The sequence below is a fragment of the Gorilla gorilla genome, chromosome 16 (genome assembly GCF_029281585.2).
Source record: "Gorilla gorilla gorilla isolate KB3781 chromosome 16, NHGRI_mGorGor1-v2.1_pri, whole genome shotgun sequence".
Taxonomy (NCBI): Eukaryota; Metazoa; Chordata; class Mammalia; order Primates; family Hominidae; genus Gorilla; species Gorilla gorilla.
The window spans coordinates 75,463,111-75,486,299 of NC_073240.2; the positions used below are offsets into that span (position 1 = coordinate 75,463,111).

General features: G+C 44.1%; 1 protein-coding gene across 12 annotated transcripts in view; it reads left to right on the forward strand.

The window, feature by feature from the left end:
- ARID3B (AT-rich interaction domain 3B) overlaps positions 1 to 23,189 on the forward strand; it is a 138,341-nt gene that overhangs the window by 95,836 nt on the left and 19,316 nt on the right. For all 12 annotated transcript variants that reach the window (XM_055363756.2, XM_055363758.2, XM_055363755.2 and 9 more), the window contains 2 exons: positions 17,188 to 17,259; positions 17,458 to 17,530. In XM_055363756.2, the coding sequence (XP_055219731.1) occupies positions 17,188 to 17,259; positions 17,458 to 17,530 (145 nt within the window). The remainder of the gene's footprint in view (positions 1 to 17,187; positions 17,260 to 17,457; positions 17,531 to 23,189) is intronic.

The following is a 23,189-nucleotide window of genomic DNA, read 5'->3' on the forward strand; positions in this document are numbered from 1 at the left end:
ATCCCCTGTCTATGGCAGCTGTAGTCTTACGAGCTGTATTTCTTTTTTTTTTTTTTTTTTTGAGACGGAATCTCACCTTGTTGCCCAGGCTGGAGTGCAGTCGCACGATCTCCGCTCACTGCAAGCTCCGCCTCCCAGGTTCACGCCATTCTCCTGCCTCAGCCTCCCGAGTAGCTGGGACTACAGGCGCCCACCAGCATGCCCAGCTAATTTTTTGGTATTTTTAGTAGAGACAGGGTTTCACCGTGTTAGCCGGGATGGTCTTGATCTCCTGACCTTGTGATCCACCCGCCTCGGCCTCCGAAGGTGCTGGGATTACAGGCTTGAGCCACCGCGCCCGGCTATCTGGGCTTTCAACATGCCTTCCTCATTAAGCTTAATAATTTCTAGCTTTTGATTTAAAGTGAGAGACATACAACTCTTCCTTTCATTTGAATACTTAGAGGTCATTGCAAGGTTACTAATTGGCCTAATTTCAGTATGGTTGTGTCCAAGAGAGTAGGGAGGCCCAAGAAGAGGGAGAAAGATGGAGGAACAGCTAGGGTGGTTGGTGGAGCAGTCAGAACACATACAACATTTATCAGTGAAGTTTGATATCTTATATGGGTGTGATTCTAGGCTCTCCAAAGCAATTACAATGGTAACATCAAAGATGACTGATCACAGATCACCATAACAGATGTAATAATTTTTTTAAGTGTGAAATACTACGAGAATTACCAGTATGTGACAGAGACACAAAGTGAGCACGTGCTGTTAGAAATTAGGTGTGCTGTGCTTTCAAACATTGGTACCTTAGAAATTAGTTTTAACATCTATCTCTCCAATCCTATTTACCAGTTTATAGTGGCCAGTATTTTAGTTCTAATTTGTTTTAATCCATCCCTAAATTAGTTTTTTTCCCCTCACAGTTATTATTTATTTAGACTTACGAAGTTTATCCATTTCTTTTCTCACCATTACTTGATCCTACTCATTCCCTCTGGGCTCACTTTCCTTTTCCTTTTTTCTTTTTTTGTTTTTTTGGTTTTTTTTTTGAGACGGAGTCTCACTCTGTTGCCCAGGCTGGAGTGCAGAGGTGCAATCTCGGCTGACTGCAACCTCCGCCTGCCAGGTTCAAGCGATTCTCCTGCCTCAGCCTCCTGAGTAGCTGGGACTACAGGCGTGTGCCACCATGCCCAGCTAATTTTTGTATTTTTTTAGTAGAGACAGGGTTTCACCATATTGGCCAGGCTGGTCTCGAACTCCTGACCTCGTGATCCACCCGCTTCGGCCTCCCAAAGTGCTAGGATTACAGACGTGAGCCAGCATGCACAGCCTCCTTTTTCTTTATTTGTAACTTTTTTTTAGCAGAGACTTATATGTAATAAAAGTCTTGGCCAGGCATGGTGGCTCATACCTATAATTCCAGCAGTTTCGGAGGCCAATGCAGGCGGATTGCTTGAGCCCAGGAGCTCAAGACCAGCCTGAGCAACATGATGAAACCCTGTCTCTACCAAAAAAAAAAAAAAAAAAATTAGCCAGATAGGGTGGTACCTGCCTGTAGTCCCAGCTACTTGGGAGGCTGAGGTGGGAGGATCACTTGAGCCCAAGAGATGGAGGCTGCAGTGAGCTATGATGGTGCCATGCACTCCAGCCTGGATGAGAGTGAGACCCTGTCTCAAAAAAAAAAAAATTGTGGTATGTTTGAAACTTTCAAAAAATCTTTTTATTTTGCCCTCACTTTTGTGCAGTTGTTCATAGCTTTAGATTCTACGTTGACCATTATTTTTTTCTTCACCCTTAATGATAAGATTTCATTGTCTCCTAGCAACTGTTTTTGCTGTTGAGAAATCTAGTGTCAGTCTGTTAATCTTTTTCTAGCTTTTTATTTAAAGTGAGAGACATACAACTCTTCCTTTCGCTTGAATACTTAGAGGCCATTGCAAGGTTATTATTGGCCTAATTTCAATATGGTTGTGTCCAAGGGAGTAGGGAGGATCTTTTTCTCTCTTGTAGCTTTTAAGATTTTTTCTTTTTGACTCTGCTATTCTGCACTTTAATTACAGTATTCTAGGTTTCGACTTACTTTTTTTTTTTTTTTTTTTTTTTGAGACAGAGTCTCACTCTGTCGCCCAGGCTGGAGTGCAGTGGCATGATCTCAGCTCACTGCAAACACTGCCTTCAGGGTTCATGCCATTCTCCTGCCTCAGCTTCCTGAGTAGCTGGGACTACAGGCGCCCACCACCACGCCTGGCTAATCTTTTGTATTTTTAGTAGAGACAGGGTTTCACTGTGTTAGCCAGGATGGTCTCGATCTCCTGACCTCATGATCCGCCCACCTCGGCCTCCCAAAGTGCTGGGATTACAGGTGTGAGCCACCGCGCCCGGCCTTTCAACTTACTTTTATTCCACTTGGGTCTCTGTCTGCTCCTTCAATCTGGTTTGTGTCTTTTTTTGTTTTTTTTTTTTTTGGTTACTATTTTTTCTTAACCAGTATTCTAATAGAAGTATTTGAACCTTCTCATTCAGTCTTCTGTGCATCTTTTCTTTTAAAATCTTATGTATTTATATCATTCTCCTGCATTCTGGATTATTTTCACATTTAATTTTCTAATTTCTAATTCTGTCTTCAGCTCTATCTGTTCTACTTTATAGCTGTTTAAAAAATGGTTTGTCGTAATTATTGTGTTTGTTTATAAATTTTTTGGCATTTAAAAATCTGCCTGTTTTTACTTTATGGTTTCTATTCCTTCAGCTCTTTGAACATCTTTGACTTTTTAAAACTTTATATTGGAATTGCTAAAACTCATTTATGGAAATTTCATACATACAAAAAAAAAAGAATAGTAATGAACCATCTGTGTTCTTTAATCAGCTTTCAACAAGTATCAACAGTCTGCCATTCTTTTTAAACATGCTTATTTTAAAGATGCTTTTAGAGTCTATTATTATCTCTAATTCTTGGGGTGCAAGTTCTTCCTGTGTCATGTTACTGTCCCTTAAGATGGTTTATTTCCTCTTGGTTTGTTTTTGTTTTTTTTCCAGTGTAAATTCATTTTGAGTGGGGATTTGTTTCTGTAGGAATCCCATGTGCCTTGGATGGTGGAAGCATTCCTAAGGGGAGTTTTGTTTTTCCCTCTGCTGGGGCTGCACAAGTTTAGCTCGTTGCATTGGTTTGGGTAGTGTGAATTTGAAGCCTACATCTGTGCCTAGTGAGAGCCCCTCAATATGAGTCCCCTGCCAGATGGCACGGTTCCTTGCAGCTTCGCCAGGCTGGTGGGCAGTGTTTTTAGGCCCAGTTTATGGCGGGTAGTGAATGTAGTCTCTCATGGCCTCTGGCTTTATGCAGTTATTTCTGTTCTGGTTCCTGGCATGCAGGGGCCTACAGCCTGGACTCCCTTCTCTTGGGGTTGATTCAGTCTCCAGCTCTCAGTTCAGCACTCAGCTCTTAAGAACCCTATTCGGGTCATGTTCTCCCTTGAGCCCTTCAGCTTTGCCACTTGCTCACTGATTGCTACCATTTTGTTTCTGCTGCTGTGGACTCTGCTTTCTTTCTGGGTTTCAAGCTCAGCTATGTATGCAACGGGTAGAGTGTTAAATGTTATCCAGCTTTTCTATGTGAGGTTTTCTTTGGGGAAGAAGCGAGGGAGATGGTGGAGTTCCTTCACATCAGACTATCCTCACTCACAGTTTTGTTTGCTTGTTTTCTTGTTTTTGTTTTTTAATAACTAAGACTTTTTGACCTCTTATGTGCCAAGTACCTTATTTCATTTCATTGTGTGAGGCAGGTCCTAATATTATCCCCTTTATGTGTTTGTTTTATGTACAGATGAGGGAAAAGGTCAAGTGGGAAGCTTGTGCTCTCACAGTTGGGAAGCTGGCTAGTGAACCCAGGTGGTCTTTCTAGCTCCATACTCCCTCTTGCTCCCTTCCAGATAGAACAGGAGAAAAATAATCTTTCCTTAGTGGTTTTATTACTCTGCAAATGACTTTTACTTATTTTTTCTGATTGTCAAGGTAATGCAGGCTCATTTTAGAAAACATGGAAAATGTAAAAATTTGTAAAGAAGAAAATACAATTACTACAGCCACATAACTTAGATTTAATATAACTATAAACATTTGTTGTATTTGCGTTTTGAAGAAAAATGCCTACTATAGATACAGTTTTAAATTTTATATACAGGCTGGGTGCCGTGGCTCACACCTGTAACTCCAGTACTTTGGAAGGCCAAGGCAGGTGGATCGCTTGAGCCCAGGAGTTTGAGACCAGCCTAGGCAACATGGTGAAACCCTGTCTCTACTAAAAAAAAAAAAAAAAAAAAAAACACACACACACACACACAAAAGTTAGCCGGAGTGGTGGCACACACCTGTAATCCCAGCTACTCAGGAAGCTGAGGCAGGAGAATCACTTGAATCTGGGAGATGGAGATTGCAGTGAGCCACGATTGCACCACTGCACTCCAGCCTGGGCAACAGAGCAAGACTGTCTCAAAAAAAAAAAAAAAATTTATATACAATTTTGTGCTTAACTTTTATCACCTAACGGGCCTTGAGCAATTTAAAGTATTACTTTAAAATATTTTAGTTTTCAAAGTATATTACAGAAGTAATAATAACTCAAATAATTTTAGAAATTTGGAAATGTATGAAATAAAAGTCTGACTCTTCAGGTGTAATTGTTAACAGTTTGGTCTACACCTTCTTGGAGCTTTTTCTTTTCACAAATATATTTTGTCTGTTCTACATATTGTTCTACCACTTGCTTTTGTACTCTGCTCTGGCAGTCCTCCATGAGTGTTCATGAAGATCTATTTTTCGTGTTTTTATAATTATTTATTTAAAATCACATAAGTGGTATGAATAGGTGCTCATGAAAATTAAAACAATATGGAAAAATACAGAGTAAAAATTCATAGTTAAAAAAATACCATGGTGTCCTGTTGCCTGTCCTGTGTCCTTACACCTCACAAGTAGGAGTGAATCAGCTTCTAGGACTGTTTCTGTGTATTTACTGACTGAAGTGTGCAGTCACAGAACATGTGAGTGTGAATGTACTTGTGTATGTGTGTATAGTATGTGTAACCCTATGCCCTGGTATATGTATTTCTGTGGTGGGATAGATTATTATAGATGTTGATTAGGTGTCTATGTATATGTTAGCTTTTCAATATATACTGTTAATTACCCTCAAAGATATTACTCCACTTTGCTACCGGTGATATATTTTCCCAAACCCTTGTCAACATTGGTTATTATCAGTCCTTTTATTTTTGCTGTCTTTTCATATGTTTATGAAACTCCTGGGCTCAAGCAATCCTTGTGCTTCAGCCTCCCAAAGTGCTGGGATTATAGGTGTGACCCACCGTGCCCAGCCCGTAGTTTATATTTCAACTTGATGTGTGGTTCTTTAATCAAGTAGGGGTTTAAAATTTTGATGTAGCTAAATTTATTGATTTTTCTCTTTATGGTTTCTGTCATACTTGAGAAGGCCTTTCCCTAAGATTACAAAAAAATTCTCTATTCTTAATACTTTATGGTTGTATTTTTAATCATAGCTCTTTACTACATCTAGAATGAATGAGAAGGATGAATAGAATGAATAGGAATCAAGCGTGTTTAGAGTGTTGCTGTTTTTGATGGCTGCATAATGTTTCATCACATGGATAGCACCTTCATGTGTTGCCCATTCCCTTAATGTCAGACATTTAGACTGCTTTAAATTTTTTACTCTTATAAATAAAATTATACTGTATTTCTAGTTATTTCCTTAGGATAGAGTCATAGACCAGAATTACAAGATCAGGAGGAGACTAAGAAAGTGAGGCAGTTATAAGCAGGGAATTAAAGCTGCCCTGCCTGCAACTGATTCCCAACTCCACCATTTGGTCACTTTGTAACCAAGTCACTGGACTTCCTTTTGCCTTGGTTTTCTCATCTGAAGAGTAGGGATAATAATAGTACCTACTTCAGAGCACTGTGCTGAGGATTAAATGACAATACATATAAAATGCTGGAATAGTGCCTGGCAGGTAGTTAGCACAGATAGTCCCTGACTTAAGATGGTTCAACTCAACTATTTTTCAACCTTATGGTGGTACAAAAGCCATGCACACTCAGTAGAAACTACTTCAAGTACCCATACAACTATTCTGTTTATCCTCTTCCATTGTAGTATTCAGTAAATTACAAGATACTCAACACGTTATTATAAAATAGGCTTTGTATTAAATGATTTTGCCTAATTGTAGGCTAACATATGTGTTCTGAGCACGTTTAAGGTAGGCTAGGTTGCACTCCAGCCCTGGCGACAGAGCAAGACTCTGTCTTAAAAAAAAAAAAAAAAAAAAAAAAAAAGCAGGCTAGGTTAAGCTATGATGTTTAGTAGGCTAGGTGTATTAAATGCGTTTCCGACAACGGTATTTTCTTTTCCTTTCTTTTCTTTTCTTTTCTTTTTGAGTTGAAGTCGTGCCCTGTCGCCCAGGCTGGAGTGCAATAGCACGATCTTGGCTCACTGCAACCTCCACCTCCCAGGTTCAAGCAATTCTCCTGCCTCCACCTTCCGAGTAGCTGGGATTACAGGCATCCACCACCACACCTGGCTAATTTTGTATTTTTAGTAGAGACTGGGTTTCACCATGTTGGCCAGGCTAGTCTCGAACTCCTGTCCTCAGGTGATCCGCCTACCTCGGCCTCCCAAAGTGCTGGGATTACAGGCATGAGCCGCCATGCCCGGCCCAATATTTTCAACTTCTGGTGAGTATATTGGGTTGTTAACGCCATCATAAGTATTTTTTTGTTTTCTGAGACAGGGTCTCACTGTCTCCCAGGGGGGAATGCAGTGGTGTGATTGCTGCTCACTGCAGCCTGGAACTCCTAGTCTCAACCAATCCTCTCACCACAGCCTCCCGAAGTGCTGGGATTACAGGCACGAGCCACCTCACCTGGTCCCCATCATAAGTTGAAGAGCACGTGTACTCAATTATTAGTTGTTGCTGCTGCTGTTTTTATTGTGATAGGCATTTTAAGGCAAGTGACTTTCCAGAAAGTCATACTATTTTATATCTCCAGTATGGGAATATGGGAGATCCCATTGTACCAACCCTTGTTGTCACTGAAAATTATTTTTTGAAGCTTTGCTAATTTTACATATGAATCGTGGGCCCCTTTTTTAAAAATACAAATTCTTATGTTTAGCTCTTGGGCCTTAAAATTTACCTGCTATCTTTAGGAAATGACTTATATTGCCTTCTAGACCCCTTTTCTAGAGTTGTCGTTTAGAACTAGCAGCCCACCTTCTTTTAAGTGTGTTCTGATTTTCCCCCCAGATTATTCACTTAGCATGTGCTGAGTCTCCTAAGTTTATTCCCGTTGGCTTGTTCTTCGGGTGTCAACATTCATTTGAGCCTCGACCACCTGTCAGGCCCTGTGCTTGATGCACCAGCCTCACAGAGGAGTCAATCACTATCCCCGTGTGAGAGAGCCTCAGCCTGGTAGAGGTGGCAGGTGGCATAGGGACAGTTGTCATCAGAGAAGGAATGTGTATACCATAGTAGCACCCCAGGATGGGGATGTGGACCTGGAGGAAGCCTTAGGAGAAGCTCTGAGAAATCTGTGAATGGAGCTGACTTTTAAACACAAACTGTGACTGTGTTCTGCCTGAGGACACGCAAACTTGTGGAATCCCAAATTTGAAAATAAAGGAGGGATTTTTTAACTTTATAAAGTAACTTATGATAGCAATTTTTAAAAATGTTGTTCTTCCTATACATTTAAAATGTGTTGTTTGGGGGGAAAAAAAAGTTTTATGAAACTTTTGGGCAAGTTTCCCAACCTCTTAGGTCTGTTTCCTTTCTGTCACCAGCGGGTCCATTGAAGTGTTCTTGTGCTGGGCTCTCCAACTCTGACTTTGTGCAACTCTATGTGGAATGCCTCTGTGTGGAAAGCCTCTGTGGTGTGAATGGATGTCAGCAACCATTGTGGAAGTTCAGGTGGTAGCTCAAGGGTTGGAGTAAGCCGTAGTGCTGCCAAGTCAGATTCTGCAGAGAAAAGGAGCTAGGACTTACTTACCTCTGTGGCTCTCAGACTTGGACTTGGCTGGGCCAGTTCATGCTTTGGTATCAGGGTGTCCTCATCACCAACAATGTATTTTAGTTTTTCTGCCACCTTTTGTAGGAACATCTATTTCTGGGAAGTCTTCTTGATCATTGCATGGAGTGATTCTGTGCTTAGTGGAAAGGTGGGACCGCTGCCCTCTCTTCCTCCCCTGCTCTGCACCCTTTCTACAGCTTAATCAGAGAAGTGTCCTTTAGCTCTTTTCCAAGCCACTGAGTTTGAATTGATCTCCGCCGCTAGCAAGAGGTGGGAAGGCTCTTTCTGGTTCCTGCTAAAGTTACCTGACAGCGGAAGGTGTGCATCTGATAATTATAACTCTAGTGTTTCCAAGGCCTGAGCGATTTAGTTAAGAGCACTAATCCTGATCTTATCAAGAGGGTTTTGTAGTCCAACAGTGTTGCTTATAACAGTATCTGTTTTACTTCCTGGGGCTCCCCTCCCCTCTTAGGATTCTCCTGTAATCCTGCCCATTATGCCTTGTGCATGTCTCATTACCTCCTGAAATCAGTTAAAACTGGTATGAGGGCAAAGAGCGTTTTTTCTTTTCTTCATACCAAGATCTGAGAATTGGATTTTTAACATTACATCATTAATCAGGCCAGCAGTAGAGTAGTCACAAATGTGGTATACGTAATGCCTGCAGAGCCATGGATCTGGCCAATGATAAGATAGTTTATTTGTTGCTTATTAAAAACAACAACAGCCACAGTCAGCCCAAATGCTTTGTTACATTTTGTGTTTTGGAGCAGTTAGTTGCCATCCATGAGCTTGGGATCAGCCCCTTTGAAGTCTAACGATTTTCTTTTTCTTTTTCTTTTTGAGACAGGGTCTCACTCTGTCACCTGGGCTGGAGTGCAGTGGTTCAATCATGACTCATTGCAGCCTCCATCTTTCAGGCTCAAGCAATCCTCCTATCTCAGCCTCCCAAGTAGCTTGGACTACAGGCCCATGCCACCACACCCAGCTAATTTTTTAATTTTTTGGTAGAGATGGGGTTTCACCATGTTGCCAGGCTGGTCTCAAACTCCTGGGCTCAAGTGATCCACCTACCTCAGCCTCCCAAAGTGCTGAGATTACAGTCATGAGCCACCATGTCCGGCCTGAAGTCTAGTGATTTTCTAATGATTACTTTGAGGTTCACGTCCTAGGAATTTGCTTAAATCCTTGACCTTGGGATTCATAATCTATTTGATTTATAGAGAATAGACACATTACTGTTCTGTGTCTTTTTTTTTTAATTAATCATTATTTTTTATTTTTTCGAAATAGGGTCTTGCCCTGTTGCCCAGGCTGGAGTGTAGTGGTACAATTGTATCTCACTGCAACCTCAGCCTCCCAGGCTCAAGCACTCCTCCCACCTCATCCTCCCAAGTAGCTGGGACTATAGGCATGTGCCACCATGCCCAGCTAATTTTTTTATTTTTTTAATTTTGTAGAGATGGAGTCTCCATATGTTTCCTAGGCTGGTCGCAAACTCCCGGGCTTAAGCAGTCCTTCCACCTCAGCCTCCTAAAGTGCTGGGATTACAGGTGTGAGCCACCGCACCCTGTTCTGTGTCTTCAGAGAACTCTCAAGAATCTCTATAAAAGTTGTCAGTATGCACAATGGCAATTTAAGGACAGGGCAGTTTCTGAGAGGTTCCAAAATATCAGGAACCCAAGTGAAGACTTGTTAGCTCAGCCCCTGGGCTTTAAACCCCAAGGAAGGGTTAACCCTTGCCTTGGGGAGGAATGAGGTATGGGATCTAAAATTGCTTTGGACATCTGAGCTGTGCTTTAATAAGATATTCCAGGTGGTCAAGGAGTAATCCTAAAATAGCCTAGATACTTAATTGCTTTTAAAGTCAGGCGCTTCTGTCTCTGGGGAAGTGCAGCTCTAAGGAATGCAGAGCTGGCTCCTAAGATCTTAGAGGCATGGTCTGGTTGTTTTTTTTTTTTTTTAATCCCAGTAAAAAGAAAAGGCCCAAGGTAGCCTTCTTGGATCAGGAGACCTTTGTTAAATCTACCTCTTTCTTCTCATTGGAAGATTGGCAGTAAGCCATTGGCTTCTCCTGCTGCCAGGTGCTATAACCTGGCTTCTTCCAGGGCTGTGAGATTGGTGTTGTCACCCCATCTCACTAGGCAGTGGTCTGTTTTCATTAGTGCTTAAAGGCTTCCTGCTTGATCCCCTGTCCAGCCTCTGTTTGCATCAGAACATACCTTTCTCCCTATAAGAATTCAGATTAATCCTTCTCTTTCTCTTTCATCCCCTCAATCCAGATCCAGTTGATTCTCCATTTATGGCACTGATTTCTCCCTCATTCTGCTACTCTCCATCTCCCCCAGTCCCACATTCTCAGCTTGGGCTACTGCACAGCCACCTACCCCCAGTGCAGGCTTTCCCTCTCAGATTTTCAATACCATTTACAAAATCTGTCAGCATTACAAGTCATTACTGAGGGGCATTAAAAATGTTTTTGATTAAATGAAAAATCATACTACTCTCTTACTTGTAATTGAAAGACTAAATAGGCCAGGCGCAGTGGCTCACACCTGTAATCCCAGCACTTGGGGAGGCTGAGACGGGCAGATCACCTGAGGTCAGGAGTTTGAGACCAGCCTGGCCAACATGGTGAAACCCGTCTCTACTAAAAAAAAAATACAAAAATTAGCTGGGCATGGTGGCGCGTGCCTGTAATCCCAGCTACTCAGAAGGCTGAGGCACCAGAATCACTTAAACCAGGGAGGCGGAGGTTGTAGTGAGCCCAGATTACACCACTGCACTCCAGCCTGGGTGACAGAGTGAGACTCTGTCTCAAAAAAAAAAAAGAGAGACTAAATAAATTTTGTGAAGGTGTCTGTTCTATGAGAAATTCTCTACGATTTCAGTGCAGCCTGGTTCCAAATCTTCATTGTAGGGTGGAAAGCAAATGATAAGTCGTGACAAATGGTTCAGATTAATCTAGAAAATAATATAATTTTTAAAATAAAAAAATGAGCATAATTGCATTTTGTAATTGTTTGTCTCTCTCTCTCCATTAGACAGTAAGCTCCATGAGGTGATCATCTGTCTTGTTCCTTTTCCTTCAGAACCTTTTCCCATAACTGGTAAATTCTAGGTGATCAAGTATTTGTACATGAATGAATATAATGGAAAAAAAAGGAAAAGTGAAAATCCCCCAGTTCCAATCCGATTAGGTGTCTGTGTACATTTGTATGTTTCTCTTATTTTTTTTTTCAACAAAAATGGGCCACTAAAGCAGTCTAAAACATTGATTTAATCATGTGCTTTCCTGTCCAGAAAACATCCACTGCCTCCCCACTGTTCACAGTTCAGAGTTTAAATTTCCTTCTGGTATTCAAGGCATCTCACAGCCCCTTTCAACTTTAACTATTCAGACTTTCTGTCCTTATATCCTCCCTGTCAAAACATGCCTTGTTTATCCCCCACTCCATGCTCATTTAGACTGCAAATCTCCCTTCAACCCATTCTTCAAGGCCAGCTTAACCTCCACCTCTAAGCCACCCAGCCTTCTACCTCCTGAGTACCTTGGGTTTTCCTATTTGTTGTCTTGCTATTATATGCTATATGTGTTCAGTTTGTTTTTCCAACTTCATGGTAAGACTCCCAGTGGTGGGAACAATTTTTTTTTTTTTTTTTTTTTTTTTTTATTTAGTGGTATTCTCAGCAGCTTGCACAATGCCCTACCTGGGGTAGGTTCTCAGGAAATCTGTGTTGAATAAACTTGTCATCAGGTCTTTGCTTCTCAGGACAGAAAGGGCCCCTAGAGACCATCTCATCCACCCTGTCTCATGTTGGATTCCACGCCATGACATGCCATACAGATAGTCATCCAGAGACAGGAAGTTGCCCACCTCCTGGGAAGCTCACTCCATTACCAGGCAGTTCTAATTGTTTTAAAAAGTCCTTCTGTAGACCTGAAATCTTCCTCAGGGTAACTTCTGCCTATCACACTAGTTGTGCCCTCTGGGGCTTTAGAAAGAAAGGAGGAAAAAGCCTAGTTTCTCTTCACTCACTACCTTTAGATTTTCAAAGATAGTCTGTTTATTTCCCCTGTGTGCTGTTGAAATGGGTTCCAGGGTTGAGATGCTGGAGAAGTACTATTCTAATTTTGAGTAGCAGTCAGGTCAGACCTTGATTCATTATTTTTGAAGGCCTGTGTGTGCATGTCACAGTGTAAGCTGCCATCTTCCTCTGGTCCATTCAGAGGTGTAGCCCTCTTCTCTTTTTCTCCTCTCCCCTGATCCTCTGTCTTCTGGGGGAAGATGGGCCCATTCTACTGGAATGGTCTATTTTGGAGGGAGGGGTAAAAAGTTAGCAATTCTTATTTCAGTACCGCCAGATAACTCTCCTGGGCAAGCATTGTGTGAGGGCTGCTTTTCGTTTGGCTAAAGTGCCCAGGTGAAGCCATGAGATAAAGCAAGGATAAAAGAGTCTCCCATTGATAGGAGCTGCCCAGTGCCGTGACATGGGCATTTCAGGCATCTCTGGACAGAGGATTTTATTCTCACTTCCTTTTCTTCCTTTCTCCCTTCCTGATCTCCTTACCCAGAACACTTCGTGTTATTCTTTCAAACTACAAGTCAGTATGGTGTAACAGCGAGAGCCAGACAGACCTAGGTTTACATCCTGGCACTGTCACTAAGAAGCTCTGAGACCCTGAGCAGGTTATTTGAGCTCTTTGAGCCATTGTTCTCCCATTTCTAAAATAACCACTTCTACATTATAGAATTAAGTGAGAAAATGCTTGTAAGGCTCCTGGTACAATCCTTAGTATGCAGAAGGCACACAAACACTAGCTTCCTGCTACCTTTTCTCTTTCCCCCAACCTTCTTTTCCTGGGGAAAATTAGCTGAATGTAGGTATAGTAGGCAAAGCTAGTCTTGGGTGTGTATTTGGGAGCAAACTGTCAGTTTCCTGTGAGCTCCTGGAGAGATCAAAGATGTTAAAAGACAGTTCTCAAGTAGGAGAGGCTGAGAAGGCTGTAAATGGCAGTAAGTGGCCACTCTGGCTACTGTTGACTTCCCACACACATTTCTGGGCTATATAATACTGCTGCCTGCTGCTGATGGTGTAACAAAGCCTGTTCCCTGGGCAGGTTAAACTTGCATGCAGCAACCCTTCAACTGAAATGCTTTCCTCATCAACCTCTTTTGGTCCCTAAAATGTTGAGCTGTCTCTTTTTGGGTTTGTTTTCCCCACACTCCATCTGCCTCTGCTGTTCCCTGCTTTCTTCCACCATTACAGTCTCAGTCAGCCACAGTCAGCATCCGAGAAAAAATTATTTCTGGGCTGATAATTTTCTAGTAGTCACACCCATACCCTATTGATAGGCCAAGAAACCTACTGCACACAAACTTGAATTGCATAAGTGAGCCATGTTTTACAGCAGTTGATCAGAGTTAAGAACCAAGAAAATAACTGGTTAAGCCTGTAACCCACCCAATGAAAGGGGGAGGGGAAGACGGAGGAGCTGTGGGGTTGGAGGTCCCACAGGGGAGCCCATCTCTGTCTTTTAGCAGATATATCGGTGCTCCCTCTTCTTTATTATTATTATTATTATTATTGGTAGAGATGGAGTCTCCCTGACCAGCCTGGCCAACATGGCAAAACCCCATCTCTACCAAAAATACAAAAATTAGCCGGGTGTACTGGCATGTACCTGTAGACCTGTAGTCCCAGCTACTCAGGAGGCTGACGCAGGAGAATCGCCTGAACCTAAGAGGCGGAGGTTGCAGTGACCTGAGATCATGCCACTGCACTCCAGCCTACACGATAGAGCAAGACTGTCTTAAAAAAAAAAAAAGAAAGAGACAGTCCTCCTATATTGCTCAGGTTGGTCTTAAAGTGCTGGAATTACAGGCAAGAGCCACCATGCCCAGCTGGTCAGTGCTTTCTGTGTGCTCAGGGCTGGAGATACCCAGACGAGTAACTGAACACAGGTGGTAGAGCCCAGAGGAGAAAGGTGTTGAATCTGCCTGGTGGGCAGAGGCAGGAGGCTCTGCTAGACTGCGAAAGGCAGGCAGGGCTCAGGAATTACTCTTACCTCAGCCAGAAAATCCTGTGAAGTGGGACCAAAGTTTAACTGCCTTAAGACAAAGAATGGAATGCACGTTGGACGTTTTTACATCAGCCCCAGCTGAATTGACCATCCTTGCCTTGGAGCTGGATGAAAGAAAATACCTCCTCTCTGGGCAACTATTTTCCCCACATTTTCTTTAAATAGAGTAACTGACAGTTCCTATCTGTGGAGTGGGTCCAACAGTGGGATTACTCAAAGAGTTCGGTGTCTCATTTCTTTCCTGCTCTGGCAAGTCTTCCTGACCTCTGTGGTCACCAAGCTGGAGGCATTTTAAGCTAAATGGGTCACACTTAGTGGGCTCTGTGCAAGGCCTCACCATCTGACTGTCAGATTCTCTTGCAGATTGGACAAAGCTGGAGAAGCCAAGAGGACCCTACCAGCCCCAGCCCCCATCCTGCCAAGGCATTCTCCATGTGTGGAGCCGAGCGCTCACACTTAGGTGTTTATTTTCACACATAGTCACATAGTGGTCACACTAGCGTGCTTGTTTTCACACTGCTGTCCTTCTGTGGAAAGCCCTGTCTGACTTTTTAGGTTGTGGATTCCACCCTTTCCACCCAACTGAGTGTTAAATAGTTTTTCAGTGAGCATTCAGAGTGCTTGGAAGTTACTATAATTAGAAAAAAAAAAAAATGGTGTTTTCATCTCTCTTGGTGACTGATAGAGAAAGAATCCTTCTGTGAATGAGATCAGCTTCAGAGCTCTCACCAGAGAATTGGGAATTGAGCTGCCGCAGTAAACAGCTGACATAACAGAAGCGGCAATGATCCCCCATTAAATGTCTTTCAACTGATAGGGGCTCCTGGGATAATTGACTTTCCAGCAGGAATTACTGGCTCAAACAAAATCACTGGGCATTAGGGCAACCTACTGCATCCTTTGAAAGGGGGAATGTAACTCTGTCTGGTTTTGCTGACCTGACAGGCATAATTTATCTTGATTATTCATTGTGCTAGTTGCCACCAGATGACACCAGATTTCTGGTGACTGTAATTACAATGTGGGATGAGCTTTAGCTTTTTTTTCTTTTTAAACAATGTTCCTCCCACTTGGCTATTGGCTCCCCTGAGCTGAAGGTGCTGTAGGAAGGGATCCAACAATGTCTGCCTTGAGAGATGATGAGTGCATGGTCAGATAGCATTTACCAAGCACTTCCATACACACATCTTTTACTAGATAAGCAGGGAAATAATTTGATGTAGTCTGTTTCATTTTAACTGACAGAGTGTCACTTCTTAGTTATACTTATGTCACTGTGTGCCAGATTGCTGCTATCAGAAAGTGGGTCTTCATCTCAGAGCCCACTGTGAATAGGGGAAGCAAAGTTGGCCCCAAAATATGACTGCATAATGCCTTCTGCTTTCAGACAAGCTTTATTAAAGGGGCAGGTGGAAGAGAATGGAATTCAACCAAGCTTTTATTTCGTCAACATGGTTTTAGAAGAAGATTCCTGAGTAGTCCAAAGAATGTTCTCCCAAGAAACCACTGCTCCCCAGCCCCACATGTGCTTTCCTCACCACATACACACCCCAGCCAGCTGGGTGGCATGGTACGCGTGCGCCTGTGGTCCTGTGGGAGAAATGAATATGACAGGTTCAGTGTGTCCAGGCCACTGGGACCTCCACTGACCAGTGGGTCGGGGTGAACAAGAGAGTTATACTGTGAGAGTTCATACCCTCACTAGCACAAAGACTTTTTGACCCCCCTGTAAGGTATGTGTATATTTTTTGAAGAGGTGCTTAATTGGTGTGCCAGGCAATGTGCTATGTGTGTGATGACAAAGATAAATAAGACACCTTTCCTTTCAAGGAGCTTACCATATGGTGAGGATGACAGATACTTCCCAAGTAATATGTTAAAATCTAAGCTAGAAGTGAACAGAGATTGCTTTTAGAGGGTTGAAGGGAAGGCTTCCTGCTGAAGAGATAACTGATTGGAGGAATAAGAGTTACTGGACTTGGCTGGGCGCAGTGGCTCATGCCTGTAATCCCAGCACTTTGGGAGGCCAAGGTGGGCGGATCACCTGAGGTCAGGAGTTCGAGACCAGCCTGGCCAGCATGGTGAAACCCCATCTCTACTAAAAATACAAAACAAAAATTAGCCGGGCGTGGTCGCGCACACCTGTAATCCCAGCTACTCAGGAGGTTGAGGCAGGAGAATGACTTGAACCTGGGAGGCAGAGGTTGCAGTGAGCCAAGATCGTGCCATTGCATTCCAGCTTGGGCAACAAGAGCGAAACTCCATCTCAGAAAAAGAAAAAAAAAAAAAGTTACTGGACTGAATAAAGATAGGAAGCAAGTTTAAAGAATATTTGCCATCCCTTCCTATTTAGTTGAATGGTGTTGCTTCAACCCAATCAATTAAGTTGGGCTTAGATTTTCACTGTTTCTCTAATAAAAATGAACTCTCGCCCTAGTGGCACAGAGTCTGTACCTTGGGAACAATCTCAGGCTGTGGTGGCCCTCATATCACCATGAGTTCTTGCCATGCGGCTTAGGGTTTTGAATGGTGAGGCTTGGCTAAGAGACCAACTTCAGGATGTATGTCCTGCTCGCTTTGACCCTTACCACTTACAGTGTTGTATAGGAAACCAGGCGAGGTGTCTTCCCAGTCTGCAGGAAAGTGGTGCATCTCAGAGTGATGGCTTCTGGCGATCAGCCAGGAATGAGCCCCTTCTAAGCAACGTGGGCCTTTGTGTCCTCCTCTTCCAGGATTATCAAGTATAAATGACACCCACGACACCTACCCTTCTCCAACAAATGGAGATGATTCTTCCACCCGATTCCCTCTTTATTTTGGAACCAAATCAAAAGCAAAAAAAAAAAAAAAAAAGATGTCCCTGTAAGGGTGGCAGAATTAGTCTTCTGAGTTGTCTTTTATAGTATGAGTGAGGATAGCACAATTGCTAAGCATCTTCATCTTTGCCCTAAATGATTGCCTTGCCCTCTGTCCTAACTCTTTCTCTTCCTTTGCCCCTCTCAACTTTGTGTTTTGTTCCCTTTTAGAATGGTGGTTTGGCCTGGAGTGATGATGCAGATGGAGGCCGGGGAAGAGAGATCTCTCGAGATTTTGCCAAGGTCTGTAATACTTCCTTTGTGATATAGATAGGGGCAGTTCTGCAGTGGCTTGTTACAGCTGATTCCCAAGAAATAAGGACCAAGGTAGCCAGTGAGTTGCATTTGTAGTGATTCAGATGGTCATAGTATATCTGGTATAAGACTTCAGCAAGATGAAATTTTTCATTGTGTGTTTTTCTTGGGGGATTGGGATTGCAGCTGTATGAACTGGACGGTGATCCTGAAAGGAAAGAGTTCCTGGATGACCTCTTCGTCTTTATGCAGAAGAGGGGTGAGTGTGCATCTACTCATCATTCCAATTCAGGGAATACTGATAGAGTGCCTACTGTGTGCTAGTCACTGTTAGACATCCTGGCCCACTAATCCTCATCCAGGAGAACAAGAGGCATTTACTGCCAGTTGGTTCTGGATTTAGCCAATTAACCGATAGCCAGGTTGAAGAGGACAGAGAAGGTGTTGGCACAAAGTAGATGGAATGATGGTCCACTTTTGGCCCTGCCTGATTTTGTGTCTCTTCTTCCAATTAACTGGTCTCTGGAGTCACTTCAAATTCAAATATGCCTTTTTTAAGCCTTAAAGCTACCCTGGACTTCACTTAATCTAGCATGTGGGCCTTCTTGTTGGCATATCTAGTCTCATGGAGAAAGGTAAGTGAAAGAAAAGAGGCCCCTCGGGATATTTTGGAAGGGTCTGAAATGCTCCATGGAAAGGAAAGGCCAACACTTTCTTCTTACCCATTGGCTTTCGATGTTTGTATTTGCTGGCTTGGTTAGAACATTCCTGCAGTTTAACAGTCAGGTACATAGGCATCTGCCTTTTTTTTTTTTTGAGATGGAGTCTCGCTCTGTTGCCCAGGCTGGAGTGCCGTGGTGTGATCTCAGCTCACTGCAACCTCTGCCTCCGGTGTTCAGGCAATTCTCATGCCTCAGCCTCCCAAGTAGCTGGGACTACAGGCGCGTACCACCACACCTGGCTAATTTTTGTTTTGTTTTTTTTTTTCAGTAGAGTTGGGGTTTCACCATGTTGGCCAGGCTGGTCTCAAAATCCAGACCTCAAGTGATCCACCTGCCTTGACCTCCCAAAGTACTGGGATTACAGGCATGAGCCACTGCGCCCAGCCAGCATCTGCTTTATAATGCACCCTCGCAATTCTCTTTCCTTCTCTCCTCACTCTCTGCACATCCCCAAGAGCCATCTCCACTGTAGACTATGGTGTGACCGAGTTTAGAGCTGAGTGACTCAACTTCCTGGCTTTGTATTCAGTCATAGCAATGGGTTCACCAGCCAGGTCAGCCCTCAGAACACATGGCCAGCACCCCAGCCTCTCTAGGAGAAGGCCTTCAGCAACCTGTGTGGCTCCACCTTCGTCACCCTCAGGACAAAACCATAGGAGAGAGCTACTCCCAGTAGCCTGCTCCCAGCATCCTGTTATAGCTGATCATGCATTCCTTGGTGCCTGTGTCAACAACTTTATTGAGACCTAAGAATGAAATCTTCCTCTTTATCCTGGGCCAAGCTGTAATGGCAGCCCCCAGCAGCTAAATATTCTAAGTTAACTTCTCTCTCTCTCTATTTCCCTCCTTCCTCCCACTCCTTTACCTTTGGCAGCCTTATTGCCTTCTTGGTGTAGCCTGCCTATTACTGTTGGTTTGCTTAAAAAGGCAAATGAAAGTTTTGAATCTTGGTTTTCCCCAGTCTCTAAGCCCATCAAAGCAATCTGAGCAGCCTTAGTTTGCTCCTCCAGCTGTTACCTGGAACTGCATGTGTCAGTAAAAAACAATATAATCCTGAGGCTGGGCGCGGTGGCTCCTGCCTGTAATCCCAGCACTTTGGGAGGCCAAGGTGGGTGATCAGGAGGTCAAGAGGTCGAGACCATCCTGGCCAACATGGTGAAACCCGTCTCTACTAAAAATACAAAAATTAGCTGGGCATGGTAGCGCGTGCCTGTAGTTCCAGCTACTCAGGAGGCTGAGGCAGGAGAATTGCTTGAACTCGGGAGATGGAGGTTGCAGTGAGCCAAGACTTCACCACTGCCCTCCATCCTGGCGACAGAGCGAGACTCCATCTCAAAAAAAAAAAAAAAGAATATAATCCTGAAAGATAATGTGACTGGCAGCAATGAACCTCCCCGTTTGCCCTGAGAGAGAAATCCACTTAATACTTTGGTCTCCCCTTCCAATTACCTTTTAATTATTTACAAGCTCCACAAGCCCAGCTGGTGCAAACCCAGGAGCTGATCCTGTCTCAAAGGGGCTGCCATAGCAATATAGATTTTAATCAGCAGTGGAGCTCCACCGCTTTATTTTCCACTTTATTGTTTTTCTCCCTTCCCTGAAGGATTTTTAAAGGAAAATGGAAGTGAGATCAGCCAAGCCGATTGTGAAGATCAGTAATTGTTTACTACTATATGTCCCCACTAGACTAGGAGCTCCTCAAGGAGGGCCACTTTGTCATTCTTTCATGTCCCCAGTGCTAGCACAGGGCCAGGCAGGAAGGTGCTCAGGACATGTTTGCTGTGTGAGCAGTCTTGTTGGTTTTCCTGGCTCAGATTGCCGCATGCAGGGTGTTCAAGCTGCCTTGAGGTTTGGGTGCATCTGTGTCCTTCAGCCAGCTGCCTCGTAATTGAGAGTCAGCAGTAGAGAACAGTCTTTGCTGCATATCCTGCTGTTCTGTGGCAACTGGGACTGCCAGATTGCCATCTAGTATATTTCTGAGTGAACCCAAAGCAGGAGTGAGTGACTCCCTTTGATAATGTCACTTTATGATTCTTCAGGTCCTGAGTAAATCTTTGTCCTGTCTTCAGCACTTACGTCAGGTATTTCACTATTTGCTGGCATTACTAACAGAAGGGAAATGGTTCTGTCTGCCACTTGTTACTTTAATAAAAGGTTTCTCAGCCTCAGCACTGTTGACTTTGGGATGGGTAGTCCTTGTTGTGGAGACTGTCCTGTGCACTGTAGGATTTTGTTTTTAATTTTGAGACAGGGTCTCACTCTGTTGCCTCAGCTGGAGTGCAGTGGTGGGATCATAGCTCACTACAGCCTCAAAGTGCTGAGCTGAAGCCTTTCTCCTGTTTCAGCCTCCTGAGTAGCTGGGACTATAGGTAGGCACCACCATGCCTGGCTAACTTTTTTGTTTTGTAGAAATGAGGTCTCACTATGTTGCCCAGGCTGGTATTGAACTCCTGACCTCAAGTGATCCTCCCACCTCGGCTTTTCAGAGTGCTGGGATTACAGGTATGAGCCACCGCACCTGGTTACTGTAGGACGTTTAGCAGTATCCATGGCCTCTATCCACTAGATACCAATATCAGCCCCTCAGTCACAACAACCAAAAATGTCTCTAGATGTCATAAATGTCCCCTGGAGGGCAAAATTGTCCCGTTGAGACCCTCTGGCATGGAAAGATGGGAAAGAGAATAAAGACGTAAAATATCCTCTGCAAGAAAAACTCTTAGCTGAGTGTGGTGGCTCACGCCTGTAATCCCACCACTGTGGGAGGCTGAGGCGGGAGGCTCAGGTGAGTCTCAGTAACATAGTGAGACCTTGTCTCTACAAAAAATGAAAACAAAATTAGCCAGGCGTAGTGATGCATGCCTGTAGTCCCAAGCTACTTGGGAGGCTGAGGTGGGCAAATTGCTCGAGCCGGGGAGTTGGAGGCCGTCATGGAGGCCAACATTGCGCCACTGCCCTCCAGCCTGGCCAACAAAGTGAGACCCTGTCTCAAGAAAAAAAAAAAACTTTTCATGAAAATCATCTTACCTCCAGTCAGGTACATGAGAGCAAGCCATGTTAGGTAGCATTGTTTCCTGTGACTGAGTGCCAAAGGAGTGAGTGCTGGGGCCTCACCCTGGCCTGCAGTGCAGAGAAAGGCTCTGAGAAGAGCTGTGGCTCTAGTGTATCAGACCCAACCATGGAGGTGGAGGAAAAAATGCTGTGACACATGTGGCCCTGGTGTAGCTGGAAGAACCCTTGTTGATGGCCCAGAGCCAGGGGCCATCCTGGATGGGTCAGCTGGCATGAGACTCTGAAGAGCCATGTTTGCCCAAAAAGCGCTTCAGTCTATAGATATAGCTGAGTTATTGAAGGCAAAAGATTGGCTTTCAGGAAACTTGCCGTGGCAGTGTATAGTTGGGCTAGAGAGGAGAGACTGAGGCAGGAAGATAGTGTAGAGGTTGTTATTTCCCAGCGATCTCCTTTCTAGAAAACCTCTATCTGGTAGTCTGAACTAGAGTGAGTGGTTCAGGAGGGTTGGGAGTGGGGCATGGTGGCTCATGCCTATAATTCCAGCACTTTGGGAGGCCTAGGTGGGAGGATCACTTGAGACCATGAGTTTGAGATCAGCCTGGGCAACATAACAAGACCCCATCCCTGTAATTAAAAAAAAAAAAAAAAAAAAAAAAAAGAGAAGATGTAATCCCAGCTACTCAGGAGGCTGAGTCAGGAGAATCACTTGAGCCCGGGAGGTGGAGGTTGCAGTGAGCCAAGATCGCACCATTGCACTCCAGCCTGGGCGACGAGTGAGACTCCGTCTCAGAAATAAAAAAGAAGAAGAAAATTTTAAAAGAGGGGTGGGAGCAGATTGCACTTTTATTTTAATTAATTATTTTATTTATTTTTGAGACAGGGTCTCACTCTGTTGCCCAAGCTGGAGTGTAGTGGCACAATCATGGCTCACCGCACCCTTGACCTCCCCAGGCTCAGGTGATCCTCCCACCTCAGCCTCCTGAGAATCTGGGCCTACAGGTGTGCACCACCACACTCAGCTAATTTTTCTGGGGTTTTTTTGTTGTTGTTGTTGTTTTTTTTTTTTTTTGTGGAGACGAGGCCCTTATGTTGCCCAGGCTGGTATCAAACTCCTGGGCTCAAGTGATCCAACTGCCTGAGCCTCCCAAAGTGCTGGGATTACAGGCATGAACCACCACACCGTGCTGGGCCTCAGATTACACTTTTAATCATGTGAGGCTTGCTGTCTTTGTTCCTTTTTTTGAGACAGAGCCCCAGTCTGGAGTTCAGTGGTCGATCTCGGCTTACCGCAACCTTCCCATCCCGGCTTCAAGTGATTCTCGTGCCTCAGCCTCCCAAGTAGCTGAGATTACAGCCATGCACCACCACGCCTGGCTAATTTTTATATTTTTTAGTAAAAACAGTTTCACCATGTTGGCCAGGCTGGTCTCAAACTCCTGGCCTCGAGTGATCCGCCTGCCTCGGACTCCCAAAGTGCTGGAATTACAGACATGAGCCACTGCACCTGGCCTGTCTTTTTTTTTTTTTTTTTTAAGCAAAGTCTCCCTCTGTAGCCCAGGCTGGAGTGTAGTGGCACCATCTCGGCTCACTGCAACCTCCACCTCCTGGGTTGAAGTGATTCTCCTGCCTCAGCCTCCCAAGCAGCTGGGATTACAGGCATGTACCATTGCACCTGGCTAATTTTTTGTATTTTTAGTAGAGACAGGGTTTCACCATGTTGTCCAGGCTGGTTTTGAGCTCCCAACCTCAGGTAATCCGCCCGCGTCGGCCTCCTAAAGTGTTAGGATTACAGGCATGAGCCACCGAGCCCGGCTGTCTTTGTTCTTAACAGAATGGTGAGACCAAGGGCCCTTAGACATTTGTGACTTGTCACTTGTGGAGTGTCTGGGGGACACAGGAGGCAGATCTTGCTAGTTGGGACCAAGGAAGAGCCTCATAGACCTCAGCAGCAGGTCACGGACTTGGCCTCCATAGCTAATATGAAAAGTGAGCAGTAGATATCACAGGAGTCACTGGAAATAGCCTGAGTTAGCCTGGACAACATAGTGAGACCCTGTCTCTACAAAAAAAAAAAAAACCATTTTTTTTTTTAATTAGCTGAGTGTGGTGGCATGCGCCTGTGGTCTCAGCTACTTTGGAGGCTGAGGTGGGAGGATCACTTGAGCTTGGAAGGTCAAGGCTACA